Below are 15996 nucleotides of genomic sequence, written 5' to 3' on the forward strand. Positions count from 1 at the left end.
ATTTATGGATGAAAGCAAAAGAGTAAATGGTTTGTCTTTTAAGCAAAACATATTAATTTTACTTTTCTTTTTGGTTTGTTATAAATGAGATGAATGAGAATAGATCTCACATATAAATCTTTGTATAGGTTTATCTATTGTTGATGGAAGTTCATTACAATCAAGGTTTGTAAATGATGTGGCATGAGAACAAACCTCATTGAAGTTTCTTCTATTGCTAATTTGTTGTTGCCCTAATTGATTCACCATCCAAACTTCCAAAACACAAGAGGCTTAAACTCCTAGACCTCGACCTGTATGGTAGGCTAAGTCCTTGGTACACTCAAATCCCGTCTACAAGAATTTGTACACTCAAATCCCGTCTACACTGTACTAATTGCATGTTGGTTTAGTGGTGATTGGGGCTGAACTTGGTAGGACGGACCGCGTGTTTGATCCCCGCAACAACAATTGGGTGAACCGCGTGATAACACCTACAAAACAAAAAATCCCTCGCAACAACAATTGGGTGAACCGCGTGGTAACACCCTAAAAAACAAAAAAAATCTCCCGTCTACACTATCACTCTTTGTACACCCAAAAACATCAATCACGCCCGCAGTTCTAGTCTCTAGTCGTACTTGAAATTCAAATCCAAATGACATCTCACTATCTCAGTGATAAAACTAAGAAAGAATACAAAGTTACAAACACTACCTTCTAAATTTCAACAAGTAAAACACAAACGGAATCAAAACATAGAATGAACTTGAATATAAATTGATGGGTGTCGCAACATCTACAAGAATTGGCACCATCGGAGACTGACAAAAAGGACCTTTCCTTTTTCAAGATCAGACCAAAAAACCATTTCTAGGAAATTTTTGCATTATTAAAAAAAAAGCTGAGAAGAAGAGCTTGAGCACAGAAGCGTGCCCTTTTGATTCTTTTGCAGTTTGTAAACATTAATACGTCATCATCTCTAACTCTAAACTTCACTTGATGACAACCAGTATCAGTGTCAACAACAACAACAGCTGAATTTTGATGCTGAAAAAAGTAATTGAAAAAATTGAAGAAAAAAAAGAGGGGCCTTCTTCTGTTACGCTGGTTAGAAAGAAACCCTTTATTCCCTTTACTATACTGAGGAAAATGTTCATGTCATCTTTCATTTTCAAGAAATGGGGTTGAGCTCTTCAACAAACCATTAGCCATGCACATTGCACGCTACGGCCTCCACTCACCGAAAAAATAAGAGAGTCATATGTTCGGATAAGTTCAGTTCAGATAAATTCAGGTCAGATAAGTTGAATATAACGCACCCTAACTCGGAGGAGGTCCAAGAGTGAGATTTGGCTATCTAGGAAGAGGTTTGAGGTTTGGCCTAATTTGAAGTGTGTGTCGTATTTGATGGTTCGGAAATGAGGATCATATGGTGATAGTGATGTCCGGGTAGGAAACTAGGAAATTGGAATGGAGATTACTGTACTGTAGAAATGGAGTATGCAAGTGTAACCAGAAAAAGGCCAAGAGTAATGAGTAATGAGTACTCCTATGTTTCATATTAATGGTAAAATATGCACTATAATTTACCAATTACCAGTCAGGAAACTACTATAGTCTATAGTAGACCTATAAAAAGGTTGTGACTACAAAAGTGAGGGATGAAATCCTAGAAAAGGTGGACAACAATCAGTCTACCTTAAAAAGTGAGGGAAGTTTGAGTTTGATCATAAAGTTTTCCTTATTAAAATCATATTCTTCTCCACTATGATTCAGATCCGTACTGTAAAATTATAAAAGGGTGCCCTGGTTTTACTTTGAACATTCAGCTTAACAAGGGTAAACTCCAAAGAACAATGGAAACTCTAGAACCCAGAAATGCTAAATAGTTCTAGTTTCACAAGTATATCCCACAATTCACCAAGGTATTACCAAATCACTGAAATGAATAAACCAGTAAGAGCTAAATTTAAAAGCTTTCAAGTCGCATGTGATAAAGATTCTCCTACCTGATTAGGAAATCCTTGAGAAATAATGTTGTGGTTCCCGGAAAAGCATGCGTCAATTTTTCACCCTGCCAAAGACAAGAAAAATAAGATGCCTACTCAATACTATAAACTATGTATGAGGTGGTCTGAAATCATTTCATGTATTCTAGAAGTTCCATACTTCTTCTTCACTGTTAATTATAAGATATCAGGTTCCACAATACTCTATTAAAACAAATGATTAAACCTGCTAGGAGCACGATGATTTGGCCATTTCAGTCAATAATGAAAAACAATCAAAGAATGGATAAGGAAAAAATTATGACAGAGACAAACAGTTGTTTCAAAGAGCATAATTCTTCCTCAGGTCAAACAAATACAACCACCAAATTCATCCTACAGAAGAAAAATGACTACCTATCTAGGAGGCTTCATAGGGTTTGATGTGAACAGATGCACAGAGCAATTGCAACATTCTTGTTCAGTTATTTTGTCAATTGAAGTATTCTTTGATCCTGTATCCTCAAATGAGAAATGGTGTTCCTCAGCTCATACACTTCCTCAACACAAGAGCAACTATGTATGAGGTGGTCTGAAATCATTTCATGCATTCTAGAATTTCCAACTTCTTCTTATTTAGTGAATTGCAACATTCTTATTCAGTGAATTTTGTCAATTGAAGTATGCTTTGATCCCGTATCCTCAACATTCTTGTTCCTCCGCTCATACACTTCCTCGACACCAGAGCAAGTAGACCAACCACAACAAATACATACACCGAACATGGAAGATTAACATGCAAATTTACTTCCTCCAAATCCTCATCTGTTTGATTGCGAACCATTACTGCCATAATATTGCCTGGTTGTTTCACGGGAGAATTCAGCAAAAGTCATCCCATCCTTTAGCCGTGCAGAAAGTGGAGGGATGATTTTGTGTATCTCTTGTGCAAGTTCCTTAAACTCTTCATCACCTTCAGGTCTCTCCCCATGATCACCATACTGATCATTCTGCTTCATGGGGTGATCTGAAATATCAAAGACCTTATTCCATGCTGGATGCAAAAATACAACAAAAGTTTCCCTGCTCAAGTTTTCTAGCTCAACTGGCCGTGATACTGAGTGAAGAGTTGCACGGAGCTTCTGTCTTGACAGAATATCAGCCGACTCTCCCAGCTGAAGAATGAAACTCTCAGGAGGGGCCTTAATAGCACAGATACCGTTTTTGTTTGGTTGAAAAATCTGCAAATAAGTATCCCCACTAGGTGACGGGCACTCTAACCCACCGAATTCCACACAGTCACCTTCTCCTTTTTCTGTGGAAGAACATCTTGGTCTGATGAACATCGGACTTGTAAGAACAGTGAAAGTACCATAATCATAGTGCCATTGTTGCCAAAGATCAGAACTTTTCTTGCATGCCCTTCCATCATCACAAGCTCTATGCATTTCTTCCCTTCTGCACGAACTCTTTCTATCTTTAAATTGGAAGTTCTTTGGTCCAGATTTTTGCAGTCCTTTATTAGACCTCTGTCTTCTACCAGAATCTTTGATTATACAAGTATCAAAAGAAGAATGATAGTGAATTAGACGAGCCTTTGCTGTCCCTGACTCTAACAAGCTATTCTCCAATTCGTTCCCTCCAATAGCTCTATCACAAATCCGTGCTACACGAAGTCCCAGGTCCATCATACATAACCCGAGTTTCCTAAAACTACAACCGAGATCCTTGAAGTGATCATTCATTGACTTGTAGTATTCATCAGCATCAATATTTTCTTCAGTTGTATTGTGCTTGTCAAGGCTCTCAGAGCTTACATGGCCATAATTCAACTGCATGGCAAATGATGAGACACATCTATCCAAACTCTTTAACGGAACATCACTCCCTAAGCCATGATCCTGCAAGTTAGTCTTCAATCATAGGTCAACAGAACATAGAGGGAGACAGGCATGAAAAGCATCATCATACAATTCAAAAATGCCCCCTACTTAGTCTGAGAACTCCCCAGAGTACACCCGGAAAATGAGACGTGTCTATCATCCGCCATGTTTGTACATACGAACAAGCAATCCCAGATTCAGCTTTTGTATAACAAGTGTTCATGGAAGTAGAAAGAAATCTTGCTTTTTTTCAAAATTAGGAAAAGAAGAAACATACTGAAAGATTCGTAAACAAGCCATTCGGTAGTTTCACTCCCTAAATTTCACTCGATTAAGCAATAAATAAGGTATTTTGAGTAAGAGGCACATGAACAGATCCACAAATTGCAATATTTTCTCAAGTTATTGAGGAGATGCAATAACTTAATTAGACTTATGTTTATTTTGGTGAGAATGAGTCACAAGGCCAATACAAATTATATAAGGGGAGGGGAATTCGATCATGTGACCTGTCATACACAGCCACACTAGACCTCAGTCTTAACCACTAGGTCAAGACCTCATTTGGTAGAGGTATGTTTAACAATGCACCATAGCACACCATTTCCAAAATCGGATAAGATCAACATCAACATCTCATATCTTTTAGGCACCACCGCGCCATTCCCTTAGACATTGCTCAGCACTAGACAAACATGTTTGACACCAATCCACATTTCTCCATATATATCAATGTCACCTATCAAACAGCAATACATCAATCAACAGCTTCAATTTCAAATTCATGACTATCAATGAATGTCACCAATCTATATTTCCCCACAAGATTAATATTACCTATCAATATTTAACGACTAAATAATGTGCATTGACACTAATCCACATTTCTCCACATATGTCAATGTTACCTATCAAACAGCAATACATCAATCCACAGCTTAAATTTCAAATTCATGACTATCAATGAATGTCACCAATCTATATTTCCCCATAAGATTAATATTACCTATCAATATTTTAACAGCTTGAATTTGATTACCTAACAATGCGTCTACATGAATCCTCGAACACGATTCGAGAAATTCACCATTATTTCTTTAATTACTAAATACAATCATGTCATTTGGGACACTCCATAAAAGTAGTAATTAACAATTATGCTCCTCCAAATTCTCAATTATTCTAGCAATAAAATTACAGGAGCTCATAATAATAATACTTAATCCATCAACAATTATAATAATACAGAAACATCTAAAGCTCAAAATTATCCAAATAGCAATTATTTCAGAAAAATAGCGAGAAATTGGAAGTGGAAAAAGGAGACCTTGAGAATGCGGTTGCGATGATGATGATTAAGGAGAGAGAGATCCCGTGCGCGAAGGAGCAGGGAATTGCGGAGTTCCGCAACATTAGGGACTCCTGTGATGGTGATAAGGCCGGAACCAGTGGGCCCTAAAGCTTCCATTACCGCTCTCGTGATCGATTCCAGCCGTTCGGTGTCAATTGACGATGATGATGATGAAGAAGATGAAGATGAGAGTGAGAGAAGATCGGTATAGTGGAGTTCGTAAGGTTCCATCACCTCTTTCATTGCACTCTCTGCAAACGCTTCTTCTCTTTGTGATAAATTTGAAATTTCCATTTTAGGGTTCTTGATAAAATTCGAAACAAATTCCAGATATTTCCCGCTTTAAATGTTCTATGGTTCTTTCCAGACTTCGCTAGTAATCCCATCTTGTTTCGCTCGTAATAACGTTAGTAACGCTCACGAGTCACGACACGTCGACAGATTTTGCTCGCGGGGATGGTATAAATGGTAATAACGCTCACGAATCACGGGTTTGCTCAACGGTGATCAATTATCATAGCTTCATAACGTCAAAAAAAAATTATCATAGCTTCATAGTAGACCTGATCAAATGGTGGGTCGGGCCTATGCATAAAAATCAGCCCGTTATGTTGAGCCGGATCGGGTTAAGATTCGGGCCAAAAAAATTGTGCCAAACCTACTAATTTCGGGCCTGATATACCGGGTTTTTCAGGTCATTTTCGGATCGGGCCAAATTTATATTCCCTCTGTCCCAGATTAGTTGTTACACTTAAATTTGCACAAAGTTTTAGGTGATAAGTGGTTGTTTGGTTATCAATTGTTATTTTATTGAAAAAGTAAATGTGATGGGAGTTAGTGAAGTATTTTTTTAATTGAATGAGAGAGAACGTGGGGACAAAAAAAATTTAGTGGGAAGAGAGAAACAATATAATAATTGTGGTGTCTCCTAAATTAGAAGTGTAACAACTAATCTGAGATGGGCGAAAAAGGAAAGTGTAACAACTAATCTGGGACGGAGGGAGTAACTAAAAAATGTAGTTTTGTGTTACCCAAACCCGTCCAAAAAATTTAAAATTTCGGGTCGGGCCGGGCTGGAAAATTCTGCCCAAACCCGCAAAAAATTCGGGCGGGATGGGCTGGTCTTGATTAGGTCTACTTCATAGGTATTAGGTGGTAGGTATGACCGTACGAGAATGTAGACAACGAGTCAAGTCAAAACGAGTTTTAATCTATTCGAGTTGAGCTTGATAAAGATTGCAGTGCTTAAGTTAACTCGAGCTTTAACGAGCTTTGAATTTATTTATTTTATTTGAACTTAGTTTGTTTGCATTTTGAGTTTAAGTTCGATGTTCAACGAGTTTAAATCGAGTTGGATAAAATAGATGGTTCTTAAGTTACCTTTAAAAGAAAAGAAAAAATACATCTGTTTAATTTTATTCAGATTTTTTCAAATCTTTTGATAATATGAACCTACAACCAAGTTTTTTTTACGTATCGAAAAATTTGCTAATATTTAAAAGATATAGAAAGACACTCCGTACTAAAATGTCATACTCTATACTATAACTTTTTGAGCTTGAAACAGCTTTTACGAAATAACAAATTATATTTGAACATGATCACGCTTACAAAAGAGCTTAAATGAGTTTTTCACGAACATTAACGAATCGAACATGTAGTTGTTCAAGCCTGACTCATATACCTAACGAGCTTAAAATTGTTATTCAAGCTGTATATTAACTTATCAAACGAGTTTTGAACCTGCTTGTTCGCGAGTAGTTCACGACAGTATCTTCTATCTCGTGTGCAGTTACTAGTTCGCATGCATATTGTTTTGACAATGTTGGTTTATCCTGCCAGGACTCCTATCAAGGCCTCAAGGGTCTTAACTCTTCACTAATGGACCAACATGAGTACATGACCATGATCCACTTGCTCTATTTGGTGAATGATCAAAACTGCACAAAAATTCTACACACACAAACCCCAACACGATAAACTACAAGAAATTTACTTTCGCACTCCAAAACATTGATTTTGGCACACCATTAAGAGACAATTTTCCGTGCTCTACTCACAAGGGATGTGCCAGAATCAACTTTTTAGCGTGCCAAAAATCATTTCCTAAACTACATGAAAGATATGTATAAGTGTATAACCCACTCATCAGCAACTCATGCATTCAGATTTCAGAAACACTTCTTTCCCAAGGAAAAAGGGGGAAGAAATAGCTTACAACTCATCCTTAAGAGCACTTGTTAGAATCACAATATAGACATTATACAAGTACATGTAGCACACTAGCACCTTTCGCTTGCACCGGTAATGGTTATCGCGAGGATCAACAGAATTAGAAGCTGCTGCAACAACTCTAAACAACAGCTTCCAAACCTCCGCGACAAATCACACAAAAACCATAATCCTAACTAGACCTGTTCATTGGGCCAGGTTAGGGTCGGGTCGGGCCTAAATTAAATGGGCTGGGCCTTTTGAAAAAAAACTGGTTTCAGGCTTTTAATAGGCCCCCAGCCCATTGAACACGTCTAATCCTAACTAAGGATTCTGATCCGAGGCCCTAAACTAAATAAAGTTCACGCAATTTTAAATTAAAAATCACTAGCCAATGTACAAGGGAGTACTAGACCTGTTCAACGGGTCGTGTTAGGTCTGGGACGGGCTGAAACTTAACGGGTCGGGCTGGGCTAGTCGTGGAAGAAAGTACTAGCTATGCACCAGTCTCTTTGATGCTTTTAGCCAACCAAATAGCAGTTTCTCTAGGAGAAACTTTCTCAGGACCGAAAGGCTTCAACAGCACACTAAGCTCATCGTGTCTCCCCTGCTGCAAAAGCCGAGCACTAAACTCAAGCAAACCTTCTAACGCTTCAGCTCGTTGTTGAAACGAACTGGTATCAAAACGCCGTTGCCTTGATTCTGACGATGATTTGCTCGATAAACCACCACTGATTACTTGATTCTGCTCCGAATTTTCATTAACCAAATTAGTCTTGTTCTTGTTCAAGGCTCGGTCTACTAATTGTACCGTGCATTTGTCCTTCATCATTGAACGATCAGGAACGTTTGTTGGGGAGGTGGAAGAACACTGAGCAGAGGTTGATGAGGTTCTGTTTACAGGTTGGTAAAGAGGGCTCTCTGAAGATGCTAATGGAAACTCGGCCATCTTGTCAATACGTGGGGCGTTGACTGATACATCAGGTGACATTACACTGTGAAGGAAACCCGTGTGGGAGTTATATCGAGTCTCATTGTCTGCTGCTGCCTTGTTGCTTTTGTTGCTTGACATTGGTAACGGTAAGGAAGCTCTACGTGTTGACCTAGAGTATTTGGTGGCCGGAGTATGAGACATGGGAAGCTGCACAAGGGAAACAATTCAAAACATATTAGTTACTGTTTAGTGTTTACCAATGTACTCCGTTCATCCCAATTTAACAGGCCACATTTGACCGTGGTTAGTTTTAAGGATAAATTGTTTTTTACCACCTATAAAATTCGAAAAATTGTTTTTTATCAACTAAAAAACTAAAACTTGTATTTTACCACCTGAAAACGAAAACATGGATGAAAACGTTATGTGAGCCTACTAATTCAATTTCCCTCCATCTGTTTGCACTCCCTCTGTAATTTTCTTTAACTCATTCACCAAAATGGAGTTAAATACATGAAATCGTGGAAGAAAAGTACATATCAGAAATATTGCAGTTATTGTGCACCCTGACATAACGGCTTCATCTTCTTTTTTTTTCCATTTTCAGGTGGTAAAAAACAAGTTCTAACATTTTATTAGGTGGTAAAATACAAGTTTTAATTCTTTAGGTGGTAAAAAATAATTTTTCAATTTGTTTAGGTGGTAAAAAAACAATTTTTCCTAGTTTAAAAGTTAAATTGCAAGTAAATTGAAATACGATAAGTATCCTTCTATATGTAGTTCGTAAGTTTTTGAGTTGCTACCATGCAAGTAATAGTCTTTCATTAGAGATTTTAATTAACATATCTTTAAGAATAGCATGGGCAACATATAGTTAACAATCATGCAAGTGTCCCAAAACAGAATTGCAGCCTATTATAAACAACCAATATATAAAATCTAGCTCATAAACTGAATTGTAATCGGATGAATGAACTTACAGAGGTGCGATTGGAGCCATTAGTAGAGATCTGAGAGGGTGTTGAAAGCCTCCTAAAAGCAGCAGTACCTTTTGAAGGTGTTGTTGATAACCTAGGAGTTTTTGCAACAGTGGAAGAACCCTTAGCCATTATAGGCTTATCAACTCCAATCTCCTTGTGTGAGCTACCAATGGACAACTCCTCAAACTTTCTATTCATATAAGTTGAATATCCGGGTTGCTGTCTGATAGAATACGGGGAGTCCGGTTCAGGCCCGGAGATGCTCGGATTCTGGGTTCGGTCATTACTGTATGATGATCTTCGTTTCTCTCTGTCAATACAACGCTTTGGAATCTCCTCGGCCTCGAGGTATCTAGGTTTTCTTGGGTTGTCATAATAGGATACTGGTAAAGTGTTTCTTCTTGGGTTATCAAACTTGAGATTTATTTTGAAAACATATGGTTGAAGATGAGGATGCCTGAGAAGCTCAGCTGCCTGAAACAATGAAGTAAAAACTGTTGGAATATAGAACATTAGCTTGTAATTAGCTTGTAAATAGGTAGTATAAATACCAAAGTTTGTACTATTTTCATTTATCACAACATTAATACAATATAGTCCTTTACTTTCTCTCTCGAAGTTGCGAGCTCTCAAGCTCTAACAACAATGGCTTTCCATGTTTCCTTCTTCTCCTAACTCTAACCTGGTATCAGAGCGGGACGATCCTAGCTCTTCAATTCCGCATAAAATTTTCGTTCAATTCAACTCATCAATTTTTCCCAATTTTTTCTATCCAAGTCATCAGAACTGTAGTCGGAATATCAAACGAAATTTCAGATGGAAGGACACAAATCATTCTAACTGGCAAATGATTGCAAGACTTATGGCAACTAAACTTGTTTTTTTTTAGGTAAATATTGATTTTTTGCTGATAAATTGATTTTTACATGATTTTAGTCGATTCTGTAATGTTTTTTCCCTCAAATGCAGTTACTGATTTTTTTTTTTCAATATTATTTCTTTCACTTGAAGCTAACTGGGTCTTAGGAGTTAGGATCCGTCTGGCTTAGTGTAAAACGTTTTCAGTGAAAAATAATTTTCCATGGAAAACATTTTTCAAGGGAAAACAGAATTCCAAACTAGTTTTACTTTGTTTGGTTCCTTAAAAGAAAATTAATAGAAAAAAAGAGGGAGAAGATGGGTGAAGATTGAGTGAAAGAAGGAAGAGGAGGAAAGGTGGAAAAGCGGTTTCCCTTCCTTTCAAATGGAAAAGGGTTTTCCACCTTTGAGAGAGTTATGGAAATTTGTTTTTCATACCTTGTCAAACCAAACAACGTAAAATGATTGAGAAAGAGAAAATCATTTTCATGGAAAATATTTTACACCAAACCAAACGGAGCCTTAATGAGAATATAACATCACAGCAAAGTGGGCATTCAGCAGCATAAGTATGAAAATTTTCAGAGAGAAGAGAATTCATACACTAGGCCGGAGTTCAGGGTTTCTCCTAAGCATTGTCTTAACAAGACCCCTACTGCAAAATCAGAAGACAAACTGAAGTGAGAAAATCCATATTCATGAGCAACCAATATAACCAATATAATATGTAGAAAATATGAGAATAAAGTTAAAAACCTCAAGCAAATACGAGGAGCTAAGTCCTACTATGCAACACAAAATGCACAAGAAATTTTTGTAACGCCCTGTAAAGAAGGAACTTACAATCGGCCAGAATACATGGTTGGAAGTGGGGAGACAATCGATCTGTTTATTTTGTTGATCAGTGCCTGCATGTCCTGCACAACAAGAAGATAAACAAAGTCACTACCAAAAGTATTGATTGCAGAATCACACATGCAAGAAAGGAACAAATTACACAAAGATTGTAAACATATTTCATAATTAAAATGTCTAGGCTATGTAGAAATATTTCATAATTATAATTGTTTATTAAAATGTCGATTGTTTACACAAGAAAGAAACAATCGACTTGTTTATTTTGTAGAAATTGTTTTACTAACATAGATTGAAGATTCTCAAAGAATATTTCAGAGGCGCAAAGATCAAGAAAGATACATTTTTTTAAAAAAAATTAATTAATTAATTAACCATTATGAGTCGCCTCTAACATTTATATTTAATAGGCGACACGAAAAATATTTTTTCGAGTTATTTTTAATATTTATTCATAATTCTGAGTCGCATATATCATGATGTCATCCAGAAACTTTATCAAAAAAATTAATGCAGGAAAATGGATGGAAGGAACTCACAAAAGCCTTAAATGCAGGTCTCATAGCCGCCATTTCATAGATGCAGCAACCTGGAACAGAGACATGTCAGTTTTCCATCACCCAACATATAGAAAGGAAAAGAGAAATCTAAAGTGTCAAGAAGCCTTAAACATATTTAACAGACCTAATGACCAAATGTCAGACTTTGAGCCATAAGGTATATCAGCGAGAAGTTCAGGACACATATAACTTGGAGTTCCAACCACCTACATTTAAAGAAGACGAGCCAATGATTTCAGACACATTTAAAAACATTGTTTTGTTAAGTTAACCAACACACACACACACACAAAAAAAAGGGCTACTTACAGAAGAAGCAAGATCATCTGAAGTTAACAGTTTGGCAAGACCAAAATCACCTGTGTTCATCAGTTGACATGTCAAGATTTAGTATTAAACATGTCAAGCTTTAACAGTAAAACATGTCATTATACAAGAGGTGATAATGATATAGACGTAATCTTACCGAGACGTATATCTTGCTCTTTCGTCAAAAATATGTTTGAAAGCTGTAGCAAGAGAAGAACAAGGTTAGCACGAGAAAAAACTAATAGCATGACACAAAAATGACCAAGATCGGGGCAAAGTCCTAAAAAAGCCTGCCTCACCTTAACATCTCGATGCAGAATATGGTTCATATGCAGGTAATCAAGCGCCATTAGAAGCTGAACAAGCCACTTGCAGAGTTTCTACAAAAGTTCAATATATGAGAAAACATAATGTGGGCGGATAAACAAGATCAATTATGGTACTTTCAAGTGAAAACTCAAGCAAAAGAAACTAAATTTGTAGCTTACTATCTACCTCTTCAGAGAAATGAATGCAGTTAGCTCTCTTAAGGGCACCTGCCCTACAAGGACACCAAGATAATAAACAAGGGTTACAAATCTAAGGCCAAAACAATTTAGTAGCACAGGCATATATGGAAGAGAAGTATGATAACTTACATGTCACCTCCTTCACAGTAACCAATAATAATGCAGACATAGCAACCCTGTAATCCAGCAATAGTAAAATTAACAGAATTACTAAGAGTATAGAGACCATGAACAACTATAGAACATGATCACCAAAGCAATAGACAATTGCTACCTTCTAGAATGTCCAAAAATGCTTCAAGACATATATATATATATAAGGAAAAAGAAAATAGATTATGACTTATTGACTTTAATGAAGAATCGTCTACGGATAAGAAAGTCAAAATATGTTTCCCCTCAGTTCATACAGAAAGGGGCGACACTGCACTTGGTGAATTTATCATGAAACAGTTTGGGGACAAAGTGCTTTTTGGTCAACAACATAATGCAGATGAAAGTTTCAAGGTCAATCACAGGTAGCAGATTGTTACAGAATTTTCAAGAAATAGAAAGATAATGTTCCTGCCAACTCATCAGCCAACTTCAAACATGAACACCATAGAGAATTGAGAAAATTATGAACACGAAATGGTTAAGGATTTAACCTTCACAACATATGACATCAGAATGATTGATGTATTTAGAGACCTTTTATAAAGCTATCAAAGGGGGAAACTACTAACCCTCTCCACCCACGAGTCTTTATACTGCACGATGAATGGATTCCTTATTTTAGAAATCAGCTCCATCTGCAAATCATAGGGCACATAAGACATTATAGTCAATAGTGAGAAAAAGAATAACATGCAACAATTTACTTGCAGTTTCAAGCAAGGGGGTTATAAAATACTCCAAATTTTAGAGAAAAGAAGCTACTTGTCCCCTTCACTTAATAAAGTCTCTCACATATACCAATAAGAAAATTTAAGAAAAATAAGCGTCTTTGTAGTTGCACCTATATTCCTCATATTTTAGCTCTGGCAAAACAGCTCTAAATAATGCCTGAATTACATATCTTATCAAGCATAACTCACTTTCCTACAAAGAACAGAGCTATTTCATAGGAAAATCTAATAACAATAAAAAATGCACATCTGGAACTGACCTCTTGATGAGCAGATCTGCGTGTTCTGTCAGTCTGACGAGCAAGTCGGATCTTCTTCAGGACATACCTAGGAAGAAGGGGATGTTAGATTAAGAAAACGACTAGAATAGGCCATAAACTTTGTATCGCTATAAACTCAAACACAGTTTTCAAAGAAAATCCTAGTAAATGTACTCACTTCTTTTTCTCAAGTTTGTGCCGCACAAGAAGGGCTGAACCAAAAGCCCCCTTGCCGATTTGTTCTAGTATCTCATACTGATCCATTTCTACAGCCGGTACCTCTCACTTCTTGCAACTTCAGAAACAAATTCTATTCCTGATAATTTAAAACAAACTAATAATATGCATTACATTCCCATAAACCACAAACATAAACAGAAAAAACCAAGGCAGAAAGTATGCGAAATGCATTTACTTAGTCTAGAATTCATCTGTTATTAGTAACCAATAAATTAAATGGTCCATAACTTCAGCATTCTATAAATGATCTATGTTAAATCTAAGCATAGACATGTAGTGACTAGCAAGTATTATAGTGGAACAAAACCTCGTCATTTAAACATTGCAAATAGCCAAAAGACCAGAACAGCCTCAAACTATAAGTGACTAGAATTCTTCATAGCAATATTCAGCCTCAAACTCGTCTCAGAAACGTGGATACCAATATATTTTTTCTTAATTCCCGAAAAAATATAGCATCCCAATATTCCCTTTTAACAAGGGAACGATTGAACGAAGCAGGTAGTGTGGAAAGCTAAGTCAAATCTTTCTTACTAGTAAAGGGAAGTAAAAGAGAAACAACATCTTACTTTCACAACCTTTAATATGCCTCTCAGTGCTGCTAAACTTCAAGATAACATGAAATGAAAGTGACTTATCCTCCTAATCCACCACATAATACAGAATAAAACGTTCAATTATTCATAAATCATAACATATGCTAAAACCCTAACACAAAAAGGTTTAAAATATCCTCAGAAAAGCTATCCAATAATCCACCACATAAATACAGAATAAAAAGTTCAACTAGGTTTGTACAGCAAATTCCAAACAAGCATTATTGAGATACTAACATCCAAAAATAGCAAAAAAAATAATCACCCTTTTCCACCTTCCTAAGCAACTTTAAACCCTCATTTTGTTTCAATTCTAAGTAAAAAGGTTGCATTTCTCCCCTCTAATTATGGTCTTTACTTACCAAATTTCTACACAAAGAGAAAAATTTTATAAAGTACCCATTAAACCTGCAAAAACAAGAAACAAAACCAAAATCCAAAACAAAAAATCACTAAAACCCCAAAACATTAGAAACCCAGTATTATTAAGCATACATTTACAGCAAACAAAACCCAGAAACCAAAATCCCAACAAAAAGTCAAAACTAAAACCTCAAAACATCAAAACCCCAGAATTAAACCCCAAAAAAAACAGAAAAAATACACTACATTGCACACATTTTGAACAAAAGAAAAAGATTAAAACTTTAAAGAAAATAAATAGAGGAGAGTACCTAAAAATGGAGCATTATCAGGTAAAACAGATCTCTTGGTGCTGTTCTAGTCTTCTTATTCCCGCTCTTCAAGTATAAATGGGAAAGAGATAAAATTGAGAGGAAAATGTAAAGATAAAGTGAACAAAAAAACAAAAAGCTACGGATTTCAAACTTCAAAATAAAAGAAGCGAAGTGAAGAAATGAAGGGAGTCAAAAGAGGAGAGTGTGGGAAGAAGAGAAGAATAGGCACCCTGAAAAAGACAAGAGGAAGGAGAAACTAGTTTTGGAAAGATCCCCGTGTATGGAGCTCAACTAATCAGCTTATGCCACGTGAATCTATTTATGGTTTCCTCTTTATATAAAGTTTGGGTTTTTCCATGATTATTAAACTAGTAATTGGAGTTAGTGCTAAATTAATTAATTTTTGGATTATCAAACTAATCAAACCTTTTTCCAAGATGGTTAAGAGGGTTAATATAAAATTGTAGAAAAAAATTCCATGTTTTGTCGGCAGATGAGCACTTAGAGTTAAAGGTTTTTATGTAAAAGATTACTTTTGTGTTAAGAAGTTAGGGGAATGGTATCTACTATTGTGATTTTAGTGTTGGTTATATGTTTGGTTGGCTTAATTTGACTAAATAAAGGTTGCACCTTGGAAAATTGAGATATGAATAGTTGTATTTTTGGTAGGTGTTAGTGCGTGAATGATGTGTGCATCAATTTCTCTTTTAGGAAAGTAAAAGAAAGGTTATATTTCGCGAAATCTCGCCTAGATTAACCAGATTGGAAATCATGGACAATGCCCTTTTACAGTATTCCAACGTATCACAAAGTGATCATGGTAGTCTTAGAAGAGATTTGTTCTCATAACCTAAGTTGAAAACCTTACTAGGTCAAGTCTTGCTTGTATGCACATGTTATATGGAGTATATCTAAG

General features: G+C 36.3%; 2 protein-coding genes across 5 annotated transcripts; both read right to left on the reverse strand.

Moving 5' to 3' along the window:
• Positions 1–48: 48 nt before the first annotated feature.
• Positions 49–5686, reverse strand: LOC110783447 (uncharacterized). The gene is made up of 3 exons (XM_021987789.2): positions 5181–5686; positions 2388–3871; positions 49–2056 (listed from the first exon to the last, which is right to left on the reverse strand). Exons 1-2 carry the CDS (start codon positions 5496–5498, stop codon positions 2792–2794), a joined length of 1398 nt encoding a protein of 465 aa, XP_021843481.2. The 5' UTR covers positions 5499–5686; the 3' UTR covers positions 49–2056; positions 2388–2791.
• Positions 5687–7333: 1647 nt separating this feature from the next.
• On the reverse strand, positions 7334–15386 carry LOC110783420 (serine/threonine-protein kinase Nek2). 4 transcript variants are annotated; one of them, XM_056830483.1, is made up of 16 exons: positions 15078–15360; positions 14377–14449; positions 13746–13883; positions 13568–13634; positions 13146–13211; positions 12550–12596; positions 12407–12452; positions 12211–12291; positions 12069–12111; positions 11912–11961; positions 11727–11808; positions 11582–11631; positions 11031–11104; positions 10791–10842; positions 9330–9803; positions 7334–8556 (listed from the first exon to the last, which is right to left on the reverse strand). In XM_056830483.1, exons 3-16 carry the CDS (start codon positions 13829–13831, stop codon positions 7912–7914), a joined length of 1863 nt encoding a protein of 620 aa, XP_056686461.1. In that variant the 5' UTR covers positions 13832–13883; positions 14377–14449; positions 15078–15360; the 3' UTR covers positions 7334–7911. The 4 variants fall into 4 exon arrangements, with proteins under 4 accessions (XP_056686461.1, XP_056686460.1, XP_021843460.1 ...); XM_056830482.1 differs by lacking the exon at positions 14377–14449 and adding an exon at positions 14766–14811; XM_021987768.2 differs by lacking the exon at positions 14377–14449 and having other exon boundaries at positions 15078–15386.
• Positions 15387–15996: the final 610 nt, after the last annotated feature.

Source organism: Spinacia oleracea, chromosome 5, assembly GCF_020520425.1.
Source record: "Spinacia oleracea cultivar Varoflay chromosome 5, BTI_SOV_V1, whole genome shotgun sequence".
Classification (NCBI taxonomy): Eukaryota; Viridiplantae; Streptophyta; class Magnoliopsida; order Caryophyllales; family Amaranthaceae; genus Spinacia; species Spinacia oleracea.